General features: G+C 38.1%; 1 protein-coding gene across 1 annotated transcript in view; it reads right to left on the bottom strand.

Annotated features, from left to right (window-relative positions):
• The window catches only part of Muc19 (mucin 19, oligomeric), a 77,364-nt gene that overhangs the window by 49,814 nt on the left and 521 nt on the right, over nt 1-27,029 (bottom strand). The window contains 23 exon segments of the mRNA XM_031359571.1: nt 748-945; nt 1,072-1,176; nt 2,133-2,271; nt 2,580-2,731; nt 2,960-3,060; nt 3,773-3,825; nt 6,493-6,739; nt 7,911-8,037; nt 8,456-8,550; nt 10,324-10,473; nt 11,211-11,348; nt 11,450-11,534; nt 12,694-12,786; nt 15,074-15,209; nt 16,886-17,009; nt 17,437-17,559; nt 18,484-18,697; nt 21,267-21,364; nt 21,557-21,635; nt 22,396-22,510; nt 23,083-23,311; nt 24,176-24,235; nt 25,524-25,574. Of these exon segments, the coding sequence (XP_031215431.1) occupies nt 748-945; nt 1,072-1,176; nt 2,133-2,271; nt 2,580-2,731; nt 2,960-3,060; nt 3,773-3,825; nt 6,493-6,739; nt 7,911-8,037; nt 8,456-8,550; nt 10,324-10,473; nt 11,211-11,348; nt 11,450-11,534; nt 12,694-12,786; nt 15,074-15,209; nt 16,886-17,009; nt 17,437-17,559; nt 18,484-18,697; nt 21,267-21,364; nt 21,557-21,635; nt 22,396-22,510; nt 23,083-23,311; nt 24,176-24,235; nt 25,524-25,574 (2,912 nt within the window).

The raw sequence follows: 27,029 nt of genomic DNA, 5'->3' as shown, positions 1-27,029 counted from the left end.
ACCCTATATCTGATAGAGGGCTAATATCCAAGGTATACAAAGAACTCAAGAAGTTAGACTTCAGAAAAAAAAAAAAAGTTGGAAATATAGACATGTGGTACTGCCTGGTTTCGTGTGTCAACTTGACGTAGGTTGGAGAAAGGAGAAAATGCCTCCATGAGATCCAGCTGTAGGCATTTTATCAGTTAGTGGTCAGGGCAGGAGGGCCCAGCCCATTGTGGGTGGTGCCATCCCTGGGCTGGTAGTCCTCAGTTCTATAAGAAAGCAAGCTGAGCAAGCAAGGGGAAGCAACCCAGTAAGCAGCATCCCTTCATGGCTATGTAGACCAGGGTGAATTCCAATTCACAGAGAAGCACTTGGCTTTCCTCTTGAGTGCTGGGATTAAAGGCATGTGCCAGCACACCCAGTATGATAAATGTTTTTGAGAATGCAAAATAATTATATTTGTGATTTTTTAAAAATAATTGTGCATGCATACACTCACTCTTAGAATATCTACTGCAAGAATATTTTCTTAATTCAAAACATGTAATTGCCTTAAAGTCATGTCATATGATAATCTCAAGAGAGTAGACACAATTAGACTAGAATGCCTCAATTGACTGTGCTCGAATTCCTGAGCGATTTGGTCACTTGAGTATACTTAATGGTAACTAAAGAGAACTGAGCCCTCCATCCGGACCCCACTGGCCTATGAAGACACGTCTTTAAATGTTCATTTCCCCAGCTTGTGAGAGAGGTCTATACCTGCCAGCTTGGGTCCAGAATAACTGATACTTTTGTGTATTTGTCCCAAATCAGGATGATTCCATTCTGAAGCTTCACAATCAGGTACAGGCCAACCGTGTGGATGGAGTATGGGTTTGCATTGCGCTCGCTGCAATCTGTACTTTCTGCAGTTTGAACTGCTGTTACTTTGCCATCTTGTAAGATGATGTTCTGATCCTATAAATTAGAAGGAAGGTTTTTGTTTTGTTTTGTTTTGTTTTGTTTTGTTTTGTTTTACCAAGAGCCCTTTCAGTTAGGTCACACTGTGAGAGGACATCCAAGGGAAGAGGAGTCATGTCATACCTGGAAAGTCACGATGACTTTTCTGGAGCACGTAAGCCCGTTTTCACAGCAGGGGACACTCTCAATTAAAATACGGAATGTGCCATTTTCTTGGCCACAATAATCCTGATAAAAGTAAATTATAATAGTTTAGTCATGTCAAGAACATAGACCTTAACTGCAACATCCACATCTGATGAGTTCTTAAACTCAGTACATCATATATTATGATAAAGAATTCCTGAAATTCATCAGCTTGGCTGAATTTGTGGCCAGGCAGAGAGCAGAGTAGGTTCTAATTATCCTGCTCTGATTCAAAACCAATTCCATTGCTTCTACACAAGGTCAGACTTTACTATAGATGCACCAGCACTTAAGTCATATACACGAACCATTGGTTTGCTTTTGAATTTTACAAATCTTAAGTGATTTATATAAGTCAATCATAACTAATCAACAACAAAACATCCATTAGATGATAACCTAGGAAGGAGCTTAATTGCCTCTCAGAAGCATAAACTGAAATCAAACATTTCATTCTTTAACTATAACCATCTCTTATTAGTAGTGGTATAATTTCCTTAATTCATTTAGATATCCCTGTCTGTATCTGAATTATAGGAGCAATAATAGCCATTTCAGTATTGCAATGATTTAACAAGATTAAATTATGTCAATTTACTTGGCAAGGGAGCACTTGAGGAAGTCCAGTCCCCATTGTTACTGTTACTGCTGGAATAATAGAATGTAACATTCAGTAAGCACTTACTGTGGGCCACAATGTGTGCTCCCATATGGCTTCAAGGAGGGGATATTTCCATGTATGTTTTATAGATTTAGAATGCTAAACACAGATATCTTAAGGTGCCCACAGTCACACATCTAATGAAGCCATGCCAGAAGCAAGCAGAGCTGCCAGAGCCAACATCACATTGGAAAACACTCTCCCTTCTAGAAACATATTATCAGCATCTCTTTTTAAAAAAAAAAAAAAATCCAATTTTTGAAAATAAAATTCCCTTGTACTCATGAGCATATGAAGAATGGTTATGAAGGTAAGAAAAACTTATTATAAAATATACCTCAACGAATGTATACTGGCAGAGCCCATCGAAGCTGTAACTTTCTCCATCAAAACTTCTAAAATGTCCTTCTCCATAGACGTGGCAAGTTGATTGACACTCATTCTGGGTACAGTTCCAAGACCCCTGTATGCAAGTACTGAAAGGAGAATATAGAAGAGTAATAATTTTTTCTCCTTGATTCATATATTTTATTGATTTGTAAATAATGATAAAATGTTTCTTGGTTTAAATTTTATAAGTGTATTCCTTATATTGTCTAATGTTCATGAGATATGTTACGTAAAGTTTGTATTGCAAAACATAAAACCTTTTGCTAACTTAGGTTGGCCATTGTTCTTTGAAATAGCCCTATGTTTGACTTCCTCATTCCCATGAAAAAATAACAGTAAGCTACCCACTTCTAAATATCCAAAACTAATAAACTGCGAATTATTTATTACTCACCACTCATTGCAGCCAACAGAAGTAACACTGCCTTGTTCATATTCTCTGTCACCAAAAGAGCAGGGACAGTCATCAGGATGTATACATATCCCTTTAGAGTTACGGACCATTCCTACAGGGCAGTAGCACCCACGTTTGCAAGGCAAGTCACCCTACAAGAAAACATGAGAATCAACACTTCTGTCATCATGGCATACTAATGGTTTCAAGGTAAGTGCATCAATATGGCTAATGTTCATCTGGGCCCACATTTGACAAGTACAAGAGATCATGCAAGCACAAAAATGATCTAATTATTTTCTGATACAGAAATTGTAGCTTCTGTCTATCCTGAAAGAGTTAAAGTTTTAAAGGCTGCACTTTGATGTCATGTTACCCACCTCAAAATCAGGTATGTTCCGGGTAGCACATGTCCTTTCTGTTCTTCTCTGTGCCTTGGGATCTTTGCAGTCTATATATTCAGCCCCTCTGGAACAGTTTTCTGTGAGATAAAAACAAGGAGTTGTGAATATAGAGTTCCTGATCTGATTTTGATCACTTTATTTAAGAAGTAGGAGTTCTGGCATGTGCTTCAGCATTTGGGATGTTGAGATAAAAGGACTGTTATCCTTTCAAAGCCAGCTAAGTATGCTTTGTGAGAGTTTGGCAAGATATACATATACACACATACACACACGCACACATACACACACACGCACACGCGCACACACACACACACACACACACACACACACGGATAGAGATATGGATAGAGGTGATAGAGATAGACATTGAAATAGATAAGTTAGAGATAGAGATGAAGATGAAGATGGAAATAGAGAGAGAGACATAGAGAGAGGTGAAGACAGACATATTGAACTAGATGTGAGAAATGAGAAAGAGATAGAGATATTAATAATGATAAAGAGATAGAGATAATGATAGAAATGAGCTAAAGGAATGATAAAATAGGGAGATACAGACAGATGATAGATGATAGATATACAGAAAGATAGGATAAATATGTAGATAGATATGTAGATAGATAGATAGATAGATAGATAGATAGATAGATAGATAGATGATAGATAGACAGACAGATGACAGATAGATGATAAGAGGAGGAGAGGTGAGAAGAGAAGAGGATCAGAGGGGGAATACATGAGGGCAGGGGTGGGAAACCAAACAATAGCAACAGCAATAAAACCACTTACGTAGGGTTAAATCAAGGGGAGTTTGGCAATGAAGTACTCCATCCTGACAGACACTGGAAATAAAACAAAGCCATATATTTTATATCCTTTAAACATTAATGTTTAAGGGTAATTGTATAAATGTGTCTTGGTTACAAGAATATGTATAAGCTTTGCCAAATTTTAAGGTATCACCTTATTAAGGATGGGCAAGTTCTATGGATGTGAGAGAATCTCATGGAAAGTTTAGCCACAGCGTCTGTGGCTAAACCTAGCTGAGAATATGAAAAACTGAGAGCAGAGAGAGTAAGTCATGTGTCAAAGGCGCCCAAGAATCTTCTGTGGATGCAGGAAAGTTTATACACAAATCAAAATGATATGAATCAAAGTAATTGAAATAGATTGGGGCCAGATCTTGAATGGCCTTAAATGTGCTGTTCTATTCTTTTTGGCAACTGTCAGTCATTTCTCTAAGAAGGCTAGTGACCCAACCAAAAGTGTGCTTTGCCTTAGACATTCTGTTCAGAGAGCAGGGAATGTGATGCAGGTACAGAGGAAGTCACAGGAAAAGAAGGAAGTGTAAGCTAGCTCAGTAGTGCTGGCAGGTGTTGATGGAGCCCTATTGTGTAAATACATAATCACTTGACTCTACAATAACTACAGAGGGAAAGAGAGCTCATCATGAAACATGAAACTTGAACCAGATGTCTGTGAACAAGGATCCACTCCACAGCCTGATCACAGTCTGTTTCTAGCATAACCTTATACAATAGCTCCTGTGCCCAATATTTCCTAAGCATTTTCTACATCATTCTTTTCACAAAAATCATTCTCCATACATCAGTTTTATCTGGAAAAACAATCAGTTCTTATGAGAATTCAAATTACAGCCTCCGCTGGGAAGCGTCCCCCAATGCCACAGACAGTAGCTACTACTTCATGCTAACAAACACTTTTATTTAGTTCGTGTGTACAAGGTATGACAATTTTCTTTTGTAATGATAGCAATCAATACAAGCCCTAAACATAGACACCTTACAAGTATTTCCAGAATGCTACATACTAAGATAGTATTTCACTATCTGAGTATAAAATCATTTTGCATTTCCTGTCTATAAAATCTTCCAGAACACATATCAAGAGCCATAATAAGCTAATAACTAGCAGGTGATCTTCCTGAGATGGCCTGCTTCAGATTACAATACAATCCATGACAGATTCACTCTTATAGACAAGGCCCTGAGATAATTCACTGTAGAAAAGATTCCTGCTATTAATATGCTTCCCTGTTATTATTAAACATATATAACAATCACTAGGTATTAGCCAACTCCTTTTGAGAAGATCTCTACAGATGTACAAAGATGTACTGTCTTGTAGTGATGTTATGCAGACACATAGAAGACTTCTTAAGTCCTAATAAATATCCTATAAGAATTCCTAAAATTATATCAGTGATTATTAAGCTCTTTTATAGAGGGACTGCTATTAGGTGCTTTTCTGATAGTCAAAGCTGCAATGAGAACTCTGCCAGTCTCCCAAGTGTCAGCAGTTAATTGCTCTTGCGTAGTTATCAGACTTTCTCCTACTCAGAGCACATTCCAAGAGGTTATAAAATAATTAACCAAAGGCCATAAAAAGAGAACTAACAATTTTATAGATGCTAGAACAGAATATTAAAATATTGCCTGGGTTTATCTACATAAAACTTCTCTAATAGTACAGTTATGGTTTTAGACCTCCAGTGACCCTGTGGAGCTGTGACAGGTAATGAATGTTTAGCTAGATAATTACTTCTAATGTACATGCATATAAACATTCTCTGTTGTAAACTTCTATTTCAATTTATGATTTGATTTTTTTGTGTGAACTTAATGAACTTTTTAACATGTGATCATGTATTCTGAAAGATGTAAAAATACTGAGGACAAAGAGATAAAAAGTAGAATGTATTTTCTTTCCCCAGAGAAAAGAGGAGAAAATATTTTTTTTTTTGCCTTTCCCCACTTAAAGAAGAATTTTTTCCCTTTCCCCACTTAGAAGAACTTTTCCCTCGCCCCTGCTTAGGACCTTTCCACTCCTCCCACCCCCGCCTTTTTTTCTTAGATAGCTTTAATAGGACATTTTTTTTTTTACAACTTAGTAATAAATCTATAATCCCTTTTCAAAGTGTCCCTTTTTCTTCCTGTGACTTCTGACTAGCAGGCTCAAAGGCTCCACCAACCCCCATGCAGTTCCTGCTGAGACAGTACAAAGGCTGTTTACAAAGGCTGTTTACTTGGTCTTTTGCTGTTTTAGTAAGGGTTGCTAAGTGCCAGGAACTGCAGTTTCTGGCCTCAGAGGATCACAGAAGGCAGGTCAGCTACAGCAGCAAGGTAACATAGCTAAGTAAACTTTTTATTACTATACAGCAACCCTAAATATCTCATAAGACAGAGTCATACCCTCCACCAATGCTCTTCCTCCTCCACTGCCTCAAGAAGAATGGACAGGAAAGAAGACCTCTACAGGGACTGGCCTCTGGCACAATCAATTATCAATCAGTCAACCAATCAATCAATCAATACCAAACAGCCTCAATAATAAGTGGAAAATGAAAAAAAAATGTGGCAGATTTGAGGACGACTTCATAGTGACAAGTGGCCATTTCTCTGAAAGAACACATTCCCTTGTCAATGCCGTAGAAGCATCGTAATCTGCTGTGGGTGGCATTATGAACATCTATGTAATCTACTTCATACCATTTATTGTCATCAATAAGGATCGATTTGCCAGGCTGCACGATCTCATCATTAACATAGCAGTCACACTCAGATTTCTGAACACAGTTCCCTTCGTTATTCTGGTACATCCCATCGGGGCAAGTGCATCCGTCAACTGGAACGTCCTCTATATCACAGCTTCGGTCTCGCGCCGACAGGGATCGGCAAGAACTGTTGCAGGTTTTCACTTTGTAATTGAAAACAAGACCACTTGGACAAGACACCTCTGCGGGGAAGAGACAAGAACAGTAGTTACTATGTGTGCACTAAAGAAGAGAACTTCCTTCACACTGACGTTTCTAGAGAGCCAAGTGGATTATGAGTGAAGAGTGGAGAAAGAGCTTTTGGCTCGTTGGCTTATTTTTTACTCTTTCTTTTCAGCCAGTGCTTCAGACCAAGCCCACAAGTGGTCTAGGCAGTACACTCTGCTCTTGTGTGGCTTATGCTCCTGTTCTAAGGGCAACTGTGGCATGTGCCATAAAAAAAGCAAAGGTGCATATTGTCTCCGCGCACAACTAGGATGGATCTGTACTGTGGGACCCTTTAAACCAGGAGAAAGAACGGGAATGTTTCAGGCAGTCCAGTTTTATGTAATTTTACTTTAAAGACAATCTGATGTTTACCGTAGAATAGAGATTAGGAGGGGCAGAGTGGAAATAGCAAAGAAGGTCGTTACAGTTAGACCATATGAGAAAGAAAGCCTGTTTCACTGTGGCTAAATTGATGACAGAAGAGAATTAAGCTGTGAGGAGACCCTGGAGAGGGTGTGCCAGGCCCCATGGCCTGTTGCACATGAGCTATGAAATGCTGTTTATGTCCAAAGGATATAGGCACCTACAAACCTGTTGGCTTTGTTGTTTTTCCAATTTTGTGAGACAAGATTTTTCTACGTAGCCCAGTTTAAACTGTAACACACTATGTAGCCTAGGCTGTCCTTAAACTCACAGCAATCCTCCTGCTTCCAAGGGCTGGAAAAATGGGTACTAGCCTCCACATCTGACTTGTTGGAATTTTTTTAGTAGTTAAAATTCTTCTCTCAGGGTAAATCTTTAGGAAGTCATATTCCAAACGTATAATAAATATTTTATCTACAATATTTGAGCTCCCAGTTTACAAATGAAAAACTATATAAATGTCAGGGTTTTTTTTTTGAACATATTTTTGTAAGTATCTATCATCTTAAAAATAAAATCATGTCAACTAAAATTATGAATAAAAATGTTAAAATTCAAGATTAGCCAATTATTCTGAAAAGAAAAAAGAAGACAGAAAATAAGTTTTGAAAGAATCAGGTCCATGTTTGTAAAGGCACGTGCCTCCCAACCCCTCCTGCCCAGGTGCATGCAGCAAGCTCAGAAGCATGCAGAAGGGCCTGCAACACCCTCTCTCCCACTCACCACACAGTCCATCTCTCCAGCCCACGAGGTATATTTCTTTCTCAGCACATGCTTTCACATAGTTCCCCAGGACTGTACACAGGCAATCCTGACCATTTTTACAAGAGCACGTATATTTTCTGCATTCCTTTAAAATAAGAAAGAAATGTATATTGCATTGTAGCGTTATTTAGAAGAACAGGCACCTTGAAAGTAGCAACTTAATGTTGTAGCCATGCACTCCCCAGCTGGAATTAAATAGCACTTTGAGACATTTAGAAATGCTTTAAGACATTCAAAATGGCTAATTAAGTACTAACCCACTTAGGAAAAATAAAAAGGAACCATTATTCAAGCTTTTGATCGTTTGGGATTATTTTCCAACCATATAGAGTTAGTTTATCTCATACTTTGGTAAGATTTTTGACTCGAATGCTAATTTGCAGCATATACTTTAATCTATTGACAATAGTGGTAGTTTGAAAACGTTTAACGAGTACACGCTTCAGTCAAAATCTCCAAAATTTTCTTCATAAAGGCTGTTAAGTTGCTAGACCATCACATACCTCATGATAGAATTTGGGGTTGACAGTTTGATGACAGGCAGCAAAAGGCCCACTTGAACTGAGAAGAATCTCACAGTGACTTTCAGCAAACTTCTCTGGAAGGAAGTAGACACAGTTAGCCTCAGCGACATCAACGGTTCTGTAACTTAAAGGAAAGCTGAGTACTTCTCACGGTTCTGCCTCCACGCGGAGTCTTCCTCACAAAGCAGTTTGCTGTAGTGGATCAAACTCAGGGTCATGAAGTTTAATGTAATGGTGGAAACAGAGTCCACCACTCAGAGGCAAAATCTTCATGACAGCTGCCATCTCCTACTAACCCATCTGACATTTCTCTGAAGCACAGGCTTTTTTTTTTTTTTTTTTTTATAAAAATGAAAATAAGTGAAGGATACTATATCCTAAGTATCTCTGGACTACACGTTAACAGACATGGCTCACGTGCCACCTCCTCTGGGTCACCCCCAGGACACATGAAGCAGCAGCACCATGATCAATAAATGCACTTTTTTCTTTGAAAAGGGTTTAACTGATATTTGTTTATTTAAAAGTATCTACCACCATATTAAGTTCACAATAATAAAATCCATAAAAAGAGAAGTGATAGCAAATGCCTCCCTATAATGATTTTAAACATAAAAGAGTCTGAACTCATAAAAGAAACTCAGAAAGCAACCTATGACCAATACTCCAACAAATCCTTCACAAGCAGTCACAACACTTTTTTTCTGAAACCACTACCATTAATAATATCATCTCCAAGTTCAGTTTAATTCATGTTGTTATTAACTCAAATATAATACACTAGAAATCAGATTTATTTTATTTGCTACTACAATGTACTGGTCTCTTTTCTGCTGAACATAAGCTAATTCTATTCCTTATAAGAAATTCACTCTTTTATATAACCTCATAATTCTTTCATTGCAACCACCCTAAACAAGTAATGTGACAACTAAACCTCTCGCCCAAATAGAAATTATAAAAAAAAAAAAAAACAAAAAAAACTTCTACCAACTAGATTTCAATTCAAAATTAGTAGATGATATTTCCATTTGGGATTGACTTAGTAGTTTAAAATAATATTATAAAATTATCAGACTTTGTTTCATACACACACACACACATGATCCTATATAATTATAATTATACACACACACATATATGTGTATATACACACACACACACATATATATATATATAATCATTTAGAAGTAACTGGTTAACACACTAACAGATTGTAGGCTTTGCTTATTTAGCAAAATAGAGACATAGGCACTCATGACAAACGAGCACAACCACAGGAGGAAGATCAGTGTGACTGGCTTTCAAGTGCTTGGATTGTAGCATCATCTGCGATCCCTAGGAAATCCAGGAGCTCTGCCCTCTATTGCCTATGTCTGTATTAGTATCAACAATGGCCACATAGTGCCCTCTGTGAGTTTAAATGGGAATAAATATAAACAGTGTTAATGAAAGCCTTTTATGGACTAAAACAGGAGTCATACCTATGTCAGGTTGTAGTTAGAACTGGGTTGGGATTGGTATTACCAACCAAGTGTCTAAGCAATTTGAATATGCATCCCTGAAAACCAATGATCATATTCACCTTTAAAATAAAGAAAGGAAAATAAATTGAACAATTTCTAAACCTCCCCACAACCTCCGTGTTCTGCAATTGTGTAAGAATGGGTTTTCTTAAGATACACACTCAAACCAAACTACTTCTCTATTTCTTTTAAAACTGGGTCAGTATAACAAATACTAGCTAGAGGCAAGGGGGTTGGATGTGTTCTTTTGATTTTCAGCCTAAGACTGCATGTACCAGCACCAACTTTTAACAGCACAGCTTGACTCTCAGTGGCTCTCACCTGTTTCAATGCTGACACAGGAAGAGGGGCTTCCATTAGGGCAAGGCATCATCTCCCAGGAGTTAGCAAATGCCTGAGCTGTGCTTTCCAGAATATTCTGACTTGACATGAAATCATCTTCTGCCTTATTGTTGAAGGAACCACAAAGACCTGCATGATGTCAACGGCACAGAAGAACTAAAGTTAGTATTTCCACATACTCAGCCTTTGGGCTACTCTATTGAAAATGCTGCTAGAAATACTTCAAATGTGTTTGGTCAGTATTGGCAAACATTAAGAAAAAGTTATGAAACTGCAGACTTCATTTATTGGTCTTTCAGAGAAATCCCAGAACACAGAACCATAAAAGGACATATAAAACATTTTCAACATTTCCACTAGATAAAAGTCTTTCTATATGTTTAGATTTCTTTTTTTATATGCCTGCATGTATGGAAATGCAGCCCATGAATGCTTTGTAGTCATGGAGGCAGGAGAGACAGCATCCAATCCTCCGGAAGCCGAGTTACTGACTCTTGTAAGGTGCTGGGAAATGTACCTAGGTCCTCTTCAAGAGCAATAAACCATTTCTCTATCCACTAAGTAAAAATCTTAATTCAAAAAATATAAATACATCAATTGTCGACAGTTTTTGGTATTGCCTCTGTGATGAGTGGAGGCTGGTTGTCACATGGTTCTCTTAAATACAAGTTACATAAGCAGGCTAAGACACAGTAGGATAGCAGACATATATTTAGTGACCTCCAGGTGTATTATTAATTTCGGCTGAGAAGCCCAGCAAAAGTTCCAATCTCTTAGAATGTAAGAGATTATTTTTATAATAGTACATTGACACATGAAATGGATGGTGTTGGATCCTTGGGATTGGAAATGTTTGGAGGACTTACCTACAGTGTCTGTGAATGTGTTAGGAGCCAAGGATATATACAATTGCATCTTAGGAGCCATTTGTATTTGCATTTTTATGTGAGAGAATATTTCTGCTTGCATGTACAAAGAAGATGAATTGAAGATCTGCACACCGTCTATAGAAAAATTTGTACCATAAAAATTAGCATGTCAGTGTTAGAAATTGAGTGAATAAGTATGTCTTACACATATTTTTAAATACTATTGTTAAGCTTACCTGAATAGTAGTAACCTTTAATTATAACTCCATCCTTTGTGACTGTCCCATCACGGTTGAACACAAATCTGTTACCTGAAGTTGACTAAAATTCAAAATACTCCATTAGCCCAGGATAGATTTATGTACTACACAAAATTTTTATGCCACTAAAACATGTTGAATTCTATAGAACTTATTTATGAATATCAACAAAACCTTTCTTACACCATGCTTCATGCTTCTCATACCAACCCTGGAAAAGATCCCTCACCTCCAATTAACAGACAAGGAAGAAGTGTTAACCATTGGTAAGCATCAGAAACCAAGCTGGGGCACATCCTTTAAAAGCACAGTGACTATGTGATGAATACACATGGTTGACCTGCCATTCCCACACCATTATGTATTTGAGCTCATTATGGATATGCTTCAGAATCTTGGCTCTTTCCAACTCTTCTAGAAATGTAATTGTTTTTCTGGAATCTTCTTCATACATTTAATTACACAGCAAAATCATTAGCCTTCAAAATTCTGACTCTTGTGTGTATGTGTGTGTGTGTGTGTGTGTGTGTGTGTGTTAATCACAGACTTGTACTAGGTATCTTCTTAAATTGCCGCATTCCTTGTTCTTTTGAGACATGGTCTCCCACTGAACCTAGAGTTTGTCAAATTGTCAAAATTGGCTGATCAGCAAGCCCCCTGGGCTCTACTCTTTCCCTCCCATGCCTTGCAATTATAGACAATGCAGCCAGGGTGAACATTCTTTTTCCTCACATTAGTGCTAGGGATGAAGCCCAAAACAAGTATAGGCTGGCCATCACCCTCATTCCCAAATTATGTTTTCTTCTCTTTATTTATTTTTTATGTTTTGTAATTTTCATGTGTATGGGGGTTACACATGCTTATGCAATTTCCTGCAGAAGCCAGAGCATGGCATTGGGATTCTTGTTCAGTCACTCCTTGCCTTATCCCAGTGAGACATGGTCTCTTGCTGAATCTGGATTTTACTGAGTTTTGCTAGGCTAGATGGCCGTCAGGCCCCAGTGATGCCTTTTACTCTGCCCTAGAGGCCTGAGGTTATAAGCGTATGTGGTTATTCCCAGATATTCCATGGTCCTTGACACTGGACTTCATATCCCCACGAGTTGGTATCAAGCTCTTCTGTTCACTGAACCAACTCCTCAGCTCTCTCCAGATTTTAGCTTGTGAAATCATTGATCCGATTTTTACTCTGGGTAAACCTTAGGAAGCCAAGTACTTACAGAATTCAGGAGAGCCATAACACTAGTTAAGCACGATCCTGTCTGACCATCCCCGCATGGTTGGATCTTCACGCTAATAGAAATTTCATCATTCTGAAAAACAATTATTTTTTGTTTAAGAATTTTCTCATATGCTACTACATTACTTAATCACAATAAAATTAAATCGGTACAGTTTCTCTACACAATCTGCCCAGAATCTAGAAGCCTCCTCCAGTGTACTCACAGGAGAAGACAATCACTTTATAAATGGTCTGGGTATCATATGGAATTTATGCTTTGTACAACTGATGGACATTTTTTTCCAGACAGGGTTTCTCTGTATAGCCCTGGCTGTCCTGGAACTCACTCTGTAGACCAGGCTGGCCTCAAACTCAGAAATCCGCCTGCCTCTGCCTCCCAAGTGCTGGGATCAAAGGCGTGCGCCACCACCGCCCGGCATGCTCTTTCTTTTATAATTCACTCTCACATCCAACATAAGTGCAGTGCTTTGTGGAGAGTATCAGGGATTAAACTTGAAATGGCTTTAGAATGCCTGGGTATGCTGAAGTATCTGTATAGATGCCATGCAAGAGGTTTTTTAACTCAGGAAGCTTTACATTTTTTATGTGAAATGTCATGAGACTCGTCACTCCAACATGCAGGTCTCTGAACCACTGATCTGGAAACATGCATTCTATATGACTTAGTGGGCTTCTCTTTCTCTTCCTCCATCCCTAGTCCTCAGAGTAAAAGAGAGGGGCACAATAAGGAAGACAAGAGACTATTTTGGGTTCACAGGAATCTTCACTGTGAATAGCAGATCTTCAATAGTAGAAAGTACATTTTGGGACCTGCCCATATTAATCCACCTCCCACTTTGCCATTCGTAAATTCATTTTTTATCATGCCCACTGAAGACAAGAGCTACGAAATGGAACTGTTCTTTTATTGAAATTCAGATTACTTCCAATTTTAGTATCATGAGGAGTCTAAGTGAAAAATACAGCACTTATCACACAATGGGGCTCTGTTTTATAATAACAGCTAAAAAGAAATTCCAGGGGATAATAAAGAATATGATGCTCTGCTACATAAAGGACCAGATTGTGTGAAGCACTTCTGAGCATATACAGACACACAGATGGGTGCAATGCCTTTCCTAGGCACTTAGAAGGTTAGTCCATTAACTTTTGACTTGTTGAATTTTATTTCAGAAAGAAATGTTCAGAGTGTACATGATATAATACAGATAGATACTATATCAATTTGTGATCAAAAGAAGACATTCAAACATATAGCTGATAATTTAAAGGCTGTCTGCTTCTTTTTGCATTACACAGTAATCAATAGAAGAGTTACTTCCTCTCTGACAGCTAGCTTTCCCAGTGTCAGAAGGAACTCTACAAGCTGTTGGAAAAGTAGAGTCATTAAGAATCGTATACAGTTGTGAAACCAGTGAACTACAATAAGCCAGACAAGAAATGTCTATGTGTGTAATAATGGCAAGAATGTTATGGAGTCAACTAACATCTTTCTAATAAGATTTAAGGCTTGATCCACAGAAGGGAACTCATGCCTCGTAGTCCAACTATGACCAAGTACCTGTGCTGGGGAAGATTGTATATACTTGAGGACAACCTACTGCTATTATAATTACATACAGTTTCAAACTCCCTTGTCAGACCAATTATCAACTCCCATTAAAAAAAGCCTGTTTTGGCACTAGATAGTAGTTAATGCTGAGATTTGAACTTGTCAAAGTACAAAAAGTAATGACTGAATTATTATCCTTAAATGTAATATTTGTGTCAGAACCCTTCCCCCAAATGCTCAAGGAACATCACAGAAGATGGGGAATCCAAACTGTAAAATCCAGAAGTTGTGAGGACTGATACAAATGAATGTCTTCTGGAGATGTTCAAGCCATTTCATTGATGAACACATAGCATAGTAGCTGTCTACACAAGACTCATGCAACATCATGCTGTCAACATTCCAATTTAGGCAAGGGAGGAGCTCACAAGGTCCCACTCCAAGCAGAAGAGCTATTGAAAGCTCATAGCTGCTGAGAAAGGAGGAGTCAGTTTTCCTTACAGCTGTAGTAATCTTCTGGAAGGTTGTTCATGCTTTAGTGGATAGCCCTATACCCATGTGCATAATGACAGAAATAATTGGACTCAGTCCCTTATAAGAAAGAGAACAAGGAGAGAGGGGAGAAGGAGGAAAGAATGAAGTTGGTTTGCAGGGTAGGGATCTAGGAGTGGGAAGTAGGAAATAGATAGGCTCTAAATACATTGTATACATGTATAAAATTACCAAATATACATAACAGGAATTATGCTTTAAATTAGTTGAGAAATTTGTTCGGTTTTCACAGATGTTGTAAGTAAATACTTACATGGACAGCCAAAAAGTGACAGTCTCCAGGGTGGCTAAATCTATTGTCATCAAAAGTGGTAAATGTGCTCCCTTCCACTTTACATCTCCCAGGACATTGAGCTTCAGTGCAAGACCACTTAGCTTCTTGGCATGTGCTGTTAAATGTAAAGGTGAGTCAAAGGTGACTCTACTGATGCTGAACAAACACCACAACGTTAGAACATCACAGCTGAAGCCAACATGTAGGTAAGCCCATCCTGTAATTCTTTGTAGGTACTACTAATCTTAGTGTATTTGTGCTTTTTTTTTTTTAGATATTTTCTTTATTTACATGTGAATAAGCAGATTAGTTATGTAAATACTAAAGTATGACGATTAGTGGAAGTATGTTCAGAGTCATCATAATTTTAAGATTCCTGAGAATTCCTGAGTAACTGACTCAGAATCTGTAAGCGTAATATATCAGGAACACAAAAACACTGACAAATAGATTGTTTTGATGGTTTATTTGCTCTGTTCTCTTTTTACCCATGGCCTGTTATGATTCTTAGAAGCATCATTTTTTGCTGAATTAAATTTTAATTAATTTAAGCATGAATGAAAACCCTGATTTTTATCTTGTTTTTTGTTTGTTTGGATTTTTTTTTTTTTTTTTGATTTTTTGAGACAGGGTTTCCCTGTATAACCCTGACTGTCCTGGAATTCACTCTGTAGACCAGGCTGGCCTTAAACTCAGAAATCTGCCCTTCTCTGCCTCCTAAGTGCTGGGATTAAAGGCATGCTCCATCACTGCCCAGCTTCCTGATTTTTATCTTAACATCCATTAAATGTAGATTAAAAATGTAGATTATTAATGTAGATTGGTGGTTTAGTCCCTGGGAGCTCTTGGGGTACTGGTGAGTTCATATTGTTGTTCCTCCTATGAGGCTACAAACCCCTTCAGTTCATTGGGTCCTTTCTCTAGCTCCTTCATTCAGGACCCAGTGCTCAGTCCAATGGAAGGCTGTGAACCTCCACTTCTGTACTAGTCAGGCACTGGCAGAGCCTCTCAGGAGACAGCTATATCAGGCTCCTGTCAGCCAGGCTGACATCCACAATAGTGTCTGGGTTTGGTGATTGTATATGGGAAGGATTTCCAGGTGGGGAAGTCTCGGGATTGTGCTTCCTTCAGTCTCTCCTCCATACTTTGTCTCTGTAATTCCTTCCATGGGTATTTTGTTCCCCCTTCTAAGAAGGATTGAAGTTCTTTCTTCTTGAGCTTCTTGTAGTTTGTGGATTGTATCTTGTGTATTCCGATCTTCTGGACTAATATCTACTTATCAGTGAGTGCATACCATGTATGTTCTTTTGCGATTGGGTTACCTCCCTAAGGATGATATTCTCCAGATCTATCCATTTTCCTAAGAATTTCATAAATTCATTGTTTTTAATAGCTGAGTAGTACTCTATTGTGTAGATGTACCACAATTTCTGTATCCATTCCTCTGTTGAGGGGCATCTGGGTTGTTTCCAGCTTCTGGCTACTATAAATAAGGCTGCTATGAACATAGTGGACCATGGTAGGACTCATGGCTCGAGCTGCATATGTAGCAGAGGATGGCCTAGTCAGTCATCAATGGGAGGAGAAGCCCTTGGTCCTGTGAAGGCTCTATGCCCCAGTGTAGGGGAATGCCAAGGCCAGGAAAGTGGGAGAGGGTGGATTGGTAAGCAGGGGGAAGGTGGGGAGGGAATAGGGGTTTTTTTTCAGAGGGTAAACTGGGAAAGGGGAATATCATTTGAAATGTAAATAAAGAAACTATCTAATTAAAAAAAAAAGAAAGATCACACATACCACTGAGAGCCACAGGGGCCTTCTCGGACTTCTCCTGGCTTATACACTTTTCCATTAGATTCACAGGGGCATCTTTCCTTTAATACACACTTTCCTTTCTCTCTGATGTCATCCAAAAGGTAACCTAGAATACATGTATAGATGTAGTCTCAAAATTCTATAAACATCAGTGAAGTCTTTCCCAACTGTAGCCACTCATGAATTAGTTCTAAAGCAAGTGTAAGCGTGCCCTGAAATGGCAACTTCTTGTGTAAATGGTCAGTTTTCATGTTGACCAATCACAACAGTAGAGGGAAATCTTCTGGGCATGAGTTACTGCCCCATAGAGACAGGACCTATTAGGCTCCATGTAGTCTGTGGAGTATGGGAACACTCAGTGTTCAGATATAAAAAGCACGTTAATTAGCTTGGAGCATGTCTGACATTCCTTCATGGGTTGTCAGAGGGCCAATAAGAATCATTCTCCTGTTGTGATAATCTTTTGGATCTATGATTTGCTGCACTCTGTCCAGCATTATTGTGGTGGCGTGAACCTTTCATAAGTAAGTTACCTTCTGGACAGGTGCAGCCACTCACGCATTCACTGTCTTGAAATGGAGCCACATTAGAGCACGTTGGGGGATTTGAAGGTCCACATTCTTTGTAGATGTGCTTTCCTGGACATTGTTGCTTTGCTGAAGGTATGAGAAAACATGCACACTTGTAAAAAGATTACAGGAAAACAAACATAGTAAATATACAATTCCCCAATGGTCCTTTCAAATGGGTTTCATTGACTCTGCTTTTCTTTTCTTTTTTTCTAATTAGATATTTTCTTTATTTACACTTCAAATGTTATCCCCTTTCCTAGTTTCCCCTCTGGAAAAAAAAAAAACCTATTCATTCCTTCCTCCCCCTGCTCACCAATCCACCCTCTCCCACTTTTCTGGCCATGGCATTCCCCTACACTGGGGCATAGAACCTTCACAGGGCCAAGGGCCTCTTCTCCCATTGATAACCAACTAGACCATCCTCTGCTACATATGCACCTGGAGCCATGAGTCCCACCATGTGTACTCTGCTTTTCATGATGCAAATAAGTCATTTTGGATACTCCATAGAACTAAATGATGGCAGTTTCCCTAGCATTATTTTACTCAGTAGTTTTAAATTTAGAGGGATGCTGAATAACATCATTTAGTTTTATCTCATGTTAAATTTGGTTTCCAGTTTAATAAAGGCTAACCCAAGCATTGGAGTATAAATTGTACTTATGTTTGTATAAAGCTTTTTGTTTATAATCTATTAATCTTTTAAGAGGACACTATTAAAGGTACTTGGTTCTGTTTATAGAGTTTACATTTCTCCCCTTCCAGTTTGCTGATGACTTTACTAATTAAGACCTTAACGCAAAATTCAGCAACAAGTCAAGTTTAATACACAAAATGACCTCTAATCTCTTCCTAAACACATTAGAGATGAGACTTCCTTATTGATTACTCCCTTTCTGGGCTTTAGAATCATTCAAGATAATCATTCTGAGATATACCTGAACTAAGAGAGTTCTTTAAGAAGTCATTTGTTCGTAACCTACAACTGTTAAGAAGAGAAGCACTTACCACAAACCACAGCAGAGTCATCTCGCCAGGGTTCAAAGTCACCAGGACCATCATAGGCACACAGGCGGGCCAGTTCCGAGTAGGTGTCACATGTAGTCTGCTTGCCCCCTCCGGTTCGACAGTACTCATCAACACACACCTTTTTGTACTCGCTGGATAAAGGGGAAACTTTTGTACATTTCTCAAAATATGTTCCAATAATTTTGTCACAATACTGCAAAACAAAACACATTTCATTAAAATATAATGGGGGAGGGTGGTAGAGCAAACAATGCCAGAGAAAAGATAGATACGTTAGTTTGTTGTAACATCACATTCCATAACTCATGTGGTGTGGAGCCATCAAATTCCAAATGAAACCTTAAACGTAGCTAGTATAGTTGATAAAGGCAGTCCCACAAGAAAGTTTTACCTCTGAAATTTCAGACTGCTGCAATGGTCTCAAATATTGTCCCACCTACAAGTATCCATTTGTCTCTTATACTGCAGTGCATCTTAGAAAACAGGCGGAGTGAGAAGAGTTCACCAGAGCTAGGGAGCTTATCAAGGCATGGTAAGTGGTGAAAACCCACACTACATGAAAGCGATGCTGGCCACTAACTGTTGATCTGCTTACATTTCCTGAGTAGGTAGGTGAACAGGTGACCATAAAATACAGTGTGCTTTATAGTGGAAAGCATATGTGTTTGTTCCACAAATAGTTTGTTTGTTCATTTGTTCTCTGTCAGTAGACAAAATAAAAAACATATTTTTATGCCACAAAATGTTTAAATTTCAACATATTTCAACTACCACATGGTGTTTCTGCTATAAAAACTGTTTTTAGAAAAATGCCAAAATCTTCTGTTTCACAGCTGTGTACTTTGTATTAATTCAGCCAGCGGAGACAGATGACACCCCCCCCCAAAAAATAAGGTGAAAATAAGAAAATGAGATTTTTTTTTTCATAAATTCTCTTCTATTTCTCAATGGCTGTTTTAAAGCATGTAGACAGAATTGTTATTCTCTATAACTTTTGATGAAAGTCACATGCATGTTAGGGACATTTCAAACAACACATTCTGGTCAGATGTTAGGGAACCATGCATTCACAGCTCTGGAGGAAAAGTTGTGTCTGAATAGAGACTGTACTAATTAAACATGTCTTACAGAAAGTCTAAACTATCATGCTAAGAAAATGAGTACTGTTAATGCTAAAGCAGAATATATACTGTGATACTTGGGAAAAATCTTACCTTAGCATTCACAGCTGAATTACAGTGGAAAGACAGAGTTCAACAACCTTGGGAGAAAGCCATGGCAGAATTTCCATGTCGGAGTAGGAAGACCCAGAGGGAATGCGAGCATTCGAACAAAAAATATGGGCTGCCTAACTGTGTCCACAGTTAAAATAGTTCATAGCAGAAGAAGGGTCCCAGGATAAATCTAAATCACTTGGCCAACCAATTTCTGACAAAGCACCAAGACAACATAATGGAAAAGTATGTGTCTCTGAACAAAGGTCCCCGGAAAACAAGATTACCACACACAGAAGAAAGATCGAGTCCTGATCTCACACCAGAAACAGAAACCAAGTTGAAATGTATGAAAGGTATAATGGTAACACTTGAAATTATAAAAACCTAAGATCAAAGAAAGAAAACTTTACTAACCACTGGCTTGGAGTGAAGGTTTAGATGCCATGCTAAAAACTCAGGCTACCAAGGCAAAAATTAACAAATTCACCACATTTTTTTTATGTGAAGCAAAAGAAACAATGTATATTTTGAAACAAAAATTTAAATGGGAACCTAGAGATTAGGAAAATATTTGCAAGACATGAACTAATAAAGAGCTAATTACAAAGTTTATTAAGAGTTCATGCAACTCAATGGTGCAAAAACAACACACAATTATACCATACATTTCCCAAAAGGGAAACAAGAATGTTCTCAGGAGTCTTTGAAATCTCATTAATCATTACATAAATATAAATCAAACCCTTCAAAATGACTATCAACACAAAGTCAGAAAATAATAAACAAATGAGAGCTCAGATAAAAAGAGCTCTTTTATAGCCATGGCCAAAGACAGCATACAAGTTTCAGAAACACCAAGACAGGGCACTGACCCAGTGTGATCAGTCCTCAAAAAACTATCTATCTATGTACCACCTTCATACAGCACCATTCTCAAAAGCCAAATTATGAAAATAGCCTTACCAGCTGTAGTAGAAGTGGACACACACACACACACACACACACACACACAAATCTGTTACGTAGCAGGACATTACTCAGCTTTCACATGAAGAACAAAATCTTACAGGCTGTTACAAAATACGAGTCCGTTATACTATATGAAATAATTTTTAAATTATATAATCTCATTTATATAAAGAGTTTTTAAAGGCAATCAAATATAGGGTGGAAAGGCAGTGGTGGTCATGGGCTGGAGGAGAAGAAATAGTGAGACACATGGCAGAAGTCTTCACACAGATGTACATATGAGTAGGGGATCCTGAGCTTTGAGCAATGACCACAGTCATGCAAACACACCATGCCAGATGCTCATGCTAAATAAGCAGACTTTGGCCCTTCCTGCCACAACTACAAAAGGTGAGAGCCTTTAAGGTAGGATGGGGAGATTACTTTTCTTCACTGCTGTGATCTTTTTATCCTTTTTATATTACCCCCATAACATCGTGTTAGATACCTTAAAAATATTCATTATTTTTATTTTTTTTTTAATAATTCAGAGGGAGTTCTGCCAAAACTGCTGCAAGGCAGACCCAGATTTCCTACCTGGATGCCATCCTCGCAGACTTCGTTGCTCCTACTCGAAGCACTGGGGCAGTCATTGGAGATTTTACTATTGGCAATGTGCTCATTAATATCTTCACCTGCAAGCCAGAATTATTTCAAGATATTCACTTGTCTGTGCTTTACTCAGGAGCGACATACAGTCTTGGCAAGATAAATATACTTCAACTCTAACCGTGTCTCATTCCTTAAACAGGTGCAAATTATTAGTAAATTTATCTAAATGTGAAAAAAAATTAAATTTCCTTTCAGAAAGTGATTTTCTTAGGAACAATCTTGTCACGTCTCACCTGGAGTGTTGTTGAAGTTACCGCAAAGGCCACAGGTTTTATATCGGCTATAAAGAGTGAGCTTCGAAAACAAAGAACATTGGTGTGTTCATAAAATCGTGAAAGTATCTCAAGAAAAATTTTAACCAAACCCAAGGACAGGGTCTCCTCCTGTGCAATCTTGTACACCCTGGTCAGCTAAGGGTGGGTGCCTTTCTTAAAGAAACTCTGGCTGGAACTTAGAAGGAGTCTTACTCCACTGTTTACTGTGCCCTCCCGTAGATTTTATCTCTTTTATCAAAATAGATATATTTTCCTCTCATGATATAATTTGGATTACAGTTTCCCCTCTTTCTACTCCTCCCATTTCCTTCCCACCTCTCCTCCCATCTAGAGTCACACACTCTCTGTCTCTCATTGGAAAACAGACTTCTAAGGTGATATAATATAAAATATAATAAATGTGATGTGAAAACAAAAGCTAAACACTGAAATAGGATGAAAGCAACAAAAGGAAAAAGGACCCAAGAGAAGGCACAGAAACAGATACAAGTGCAGAGACTCTGTTTCGCACAACTGAGAATCCCATAGAAACCCTTCAACTCTCCTGCTTTTTACCAACTTTTTCCAACTTTTATCTGCATGTTCGACTCCATCCCAGGCCATTATAAGGACTGCCTATTGAGGTACTTGATTATCAGGCATGAAAATGATGACCACAGTGAGCATGTACAGATTGCTCAACAAATCTTACTTTATCCTTCCCCTATATGTTTATTTTTATGACTAAAAACCAAAGACCAAATGCCAAAAAGTTTAGAGAAAATCATTGGTCGACTTACTGACAATTTGTTTTTGCCCCATCTTAGAGACAAGATTCTTCTGCGGGTTTTGAGAACATAGTGGTCACCTTGCTTCTTAATATGAATCATCTTATTGCTGAATGGTATCTGTACCCTGAAACATATAAAAACATAGTCCAGTCTGTGCTAGTGAAAAAAAAAATGGTATGGCCATGACAAGGGGTGCTGGGAAATAAGTAGTGTATGTATATAGTCCTGGAGTTTTGGAGAAATAAACAGGTAGAATGGCAGTCTGTTGTCAGAAAACAACCATCAAATGATTTGAAATATTTACAAGTAGAATATCAATGCCACCTCAGTTTCTTATTCCAGAGAATAGTCAAAGAGCTTGTCTCTTAGAAATCTGAGTAGTTTCTTCTGAAAAACAATGGCCTCTGATTTCTACTTTGTGAAGCTTCAAATTTGTCTCTAGCTTTCAACACATTTACAAAAATAACAATGTACCAGTACCTCTTTCGTGGATTCTACATTTCACACTAGTTCTAGACACTCAGAATAATTGTGCATCAGAACCAACCACTGGTTGTGTTCCAGCTTGCCACAGACAAGCATTGAAACTGGACTGTCAGCCACTCCCTATTTAACTTGGCTTTTCAGTCTGGTTGGTTTTGTCTCATACTCCACACTATTCTTTAAGTCATAGACAGAATATATTCTGCTATTTACCTTTCTTCATTGACAGAAATAGTATCTCGCACCACCAAGATCCCAACATCATCAATCAGAGCTTTGATTTCTTCAATATCACCATTCTTGTCCTTTTTGACCTCAATATTGAAGTCTTCTCTAGACTCAGCACAATCGCGGCAGAAAGTGAATGTGCACTCAGACTCGAAGGAAAAGATGTGGCCGTTGAGAGCTTTGTACTCGCCCTTGCCCCACATAGCTGCTTCACCTACACAGCAGTCAGAGAGGAAATTCACACTTGTTAACGCTGATAAGCATATCTTCTAGCTGCTTTGTCTATTTATGTACTGAAACATCATAATAAGTCAATTTGCCAAGTTACTAAATGTTTTCTTCCTTTCTTCCCTCCTTTCTTTCTCTTTCCTTCTTTCTGTCCTTCTTTCTTTCTTTCTTTCTTTCTTTCTTTCTTTCTTTCTTTCTTTCTCACCACTACAAAACTGAAAGCAAAGTAGCCACAGGTCCAATGGAATGCCTGAAAATATCCGTTTTGGCTAAAACACAACGCGAATCAAAACCTCTATCTTACCTTGGGGAAAGGGTATTGTTGAGGTAAGAAGGTAAGGAAGCTGAAGCTTTTTCATTCATTTTCCTTTGGGTAGAGAGATTTTATCCCGTACAAAGATGGTACTGTTCATATCAAATGAGTGTAAGAATTAGATTATAATTTTTTTTTTTTTTTTTTTTTTTTTTTTTTTGAGACAGGGTTTCTCTGTGTAGCCCTGGCTGTCCTGGAACTCACTCTGTAGACCAGACTGGCCTCGAACTCAGAAATCTGTCTGCCTCTGCCTCCCAAGTGCTGGGATTAAAGGCGTGTGCCACCACCGCCTGGCCTTAGATTATAATTTTTAAGTATGAACGTGTATGTAAGTACACAGATTATTTCACATGCTACATTTAAGTGCACTAGAAACAAATGAGTTGAATGTGATGTCATTGAAGCATGCAGTGGTCAAACAGGTAAAGGGTTTCTCTTTGTTTAAATTAGTTTCATGTTTTATTTATCTTGTGAACTGTTAAAGGTATTGGGCTAGGCCTAAACCTATGAACACAATCTGAGATTATGTTTGCTTACCAGCAACTTCATTTGCTTCTGTGTATGTTGGAGTTGCTTCTGGAACATGGGCTGCTTTTTCTATTCAACACAAGACATAAAAAAAATATTTAAATTTAAAACATACATTGATTCAAATTGTATTTCCAAGGATATGGAATATTTAAGTGAGAAGTTAAATGTTGCATTTTTACTAGTGCAGTTCCCTATCCTGAATGTGTAAAATTGCCCTTGAGAGCTAGGATTGGACAACTTCATATGTATAATTATCCCTGGGATCCGCTTTTGTTTCTGGGGCTGCATCAATCATTGTGCGTTCTGAAATCCATTAGGGAAAATTCATTGAGATCATCATACACAATTACTAATTTGCCATATCTGTGATAGAGCTGTCTCTGCTGCTAGAAAAATAAAATATAAGCAAATCATTATCAGAAGCCACAAAACAAGTAAGCCCAATGTACGGTTAGTCTGCTGGTCTATTATCTAATATTGTTATACATGGAAAATGTAATTTTCCTAGATAAAAGAGGAATGTCATTTACCTTGAATTTTAATCCACTTTTGTATTTCTAACAACCTTTTGAAATAGTTAAATTAATTTGATATGAAATCTCAGGGTTAGGCTTAAAACTCAGGATCATGCCAATAACAAAAGTAGGTATTTCAGGAACACTTTAAATACTTTTCAGAATGTGGTTATTATGTATTATTTAAGCACTCTCTTTACCAGGGCTTGACTTTACTCAGACTGTAAGGGCATAGTCTATATTCCTATCTTGTTTAGAACAGGTTATAAATGTGTCTTAAACAATAAAGGAGAAGTACTTTTGTGCTTTATTAAAATTCCGATAAAACATTATTTTTCTCTTAGTCATACACTTTCTTTAAGTATCACATTGGTCCCCTAAATCTTTGACTCAGGATGCACTAAGAGGCTCAGTGTTGTAAACAGAGTAACATGGTGTCGTCTTGTCCCAGTAAGTTAGTTTCTTTGTTTCTTTCTTTCTTTGTTTCTTTCTTTCTTTGTTTCTTTTTTTCTTCCTTCCTTCCTTTCTTTCTTTCTTTCTTTCTTTCTTTCTTTCTTTCTTTCTTTCTTTCTTTCTTGTTTGTTTGTTTTGAGACAGGGTTTCTCTGTGTACCCTTGGCTGTTTGGAACTCACTCTGTAGACCAGGCTGACGTCAAACTCAGAAATCCACCTGCCTCTGCCTCCCAAGTGTTGGGATTAAAGGTGTGTGCACCACCACTGCCCAGCCTTCCCAGTAAGTTAGTAAACAAAAGAAGCTTTCAAATTTATATTTACATGTACATGTGTCTTTCTTCTGTCAACACCAGAAGCCACAACTAATTCTCCCGAAAGTAAATTACCTGAAGTACTGGGTGTTCCGGTTGTAGTGTGCTCAGATGAGCTTGCAGTACCTGTTTTAACATAGAATCAGACTTAGTAAAATATAATTTTAAAAATCTTATGGATAAACCATAAATACAAACTCAGCAAGCCCACTGCTTGGACCAGGAGAAGCTGTAAACGAAAAGTTACAAGTTACCAACTCAATCTCCTCTGAAGAAAAAAAAACCATGTCGTATAAAAAGTTAACTCATTCGAGATTTGTCATTTCAGAATTTGTTAAGGGAAAGAGCAAAGAACTGTGCACAGAGGGATGAAAGTATCTTAACTTCATTTTTTCACTAAAAGCTGCTTTACATCTGGGATATCTAGGTATAGATCCAAGATGTCAGTTGAACAAAGGATTCTTGCCCATAGGAAGTGGGACTATGGAAGACACTAAACATATAAAGGGTGGCTTTACTATTGTGTCATGACATCTGAGACCAGAGCCAAAAGAAGTGGACACAAGCTCCCATCCCTAACTCAGAAGCTATCTCCAATTGATAACTACTTGCAAATGAAAATTAGTTTTCACCAAGGGAGTCTCACCTCACCAGTGAAGCCAATCACTCTTAAGAGCAGGCCTTATGCCCAGCAGTAGATGGGCAACACAAAAATCATCTCAATGGCAGCCTGGGAGGTTCCTTGTCTAATAATGTTAACTCAGGGCATTTTATTTATCTACATATTTGTGTTTAACCTCACAGGTTCTTTGCATATACATTATGGCTTCTGGTCCTGTGTTTTAATGGGATTCCTGTGTGTGCAAATATGTGTCTCTGCATCTACATACATTTCATGTGTATTTTCTTTGGATTTTTTTCTTTTTTGGTTCTATTATGTCCTATTAAGATGTGTTTGGTTTTGTTTTATTTTATTAGTAATCCTTAAACAGTTGTTTTCTTGCTAATAAGAGACTTGGCACGAGGGTGGATGTGGTTGAAAGGGGAGGTGAAAAAGAACTCGAAGGTGTAGGGAGAGGAAAAATTGTAATCAGATTATTTTTGTTTATATTTTTTTAAAAAGCCTAAACTTTGGGAAAAAAGCAAAACAGCAGCAACAAAAGAAGGCATTAGTACACTAAAGACATACAAACACACATACATCGAGAGAGAGTGAGAGAGAGACACAGAGAGAGAGACAGAGAGAGAGAGACAGAGAGAGACAGAGAGAGAGAGACAGAGAGAGAGAGAGAGAAGCAAAATGCAATTTACTAAAAGTCACCTTGTTGAGGAAAATTTAAGCACCTATATTTCAACATATAAATGGCAGAATAGCCTCTAATTGATAATTTTCCCAAAGCAGAAAATTAAAAGATGTACTCCCTTGACAAACCCATAATTGTATGTTCACTGTCCTTTTCTGAAGTGTGCTCTCCGCCTCCTCCTCCTCCTTCTTCCCTCCCTCTACCCATGATCACCTTCCCCTCCCTCCCTCTACCCATGTTCACCTTCCCCTCCCTCCCTCCACCCATGTTCACCTTC

Source organism: Mastomys coucha, unplaced genomic scaffold, assembly GCF_008632895.1.
Source record: "Mastomys coucha isolate ucsf_1 unplaced genomic scaffold, UCSF_Mcou_1 pScaffold11, whole genome shotgun sequence".
In the NCBI taxonomy this organism is placed as follows: Eukaryota; Metazoa; Chordata; class Mammalia; order Rodentia; family Muridae; genus Mastomys; species Mastomys coucha.
Note: the sequence above shows the minus strand (reverse complement) of the source record. Positions and strands in the feature narration are given on the sequence as shown.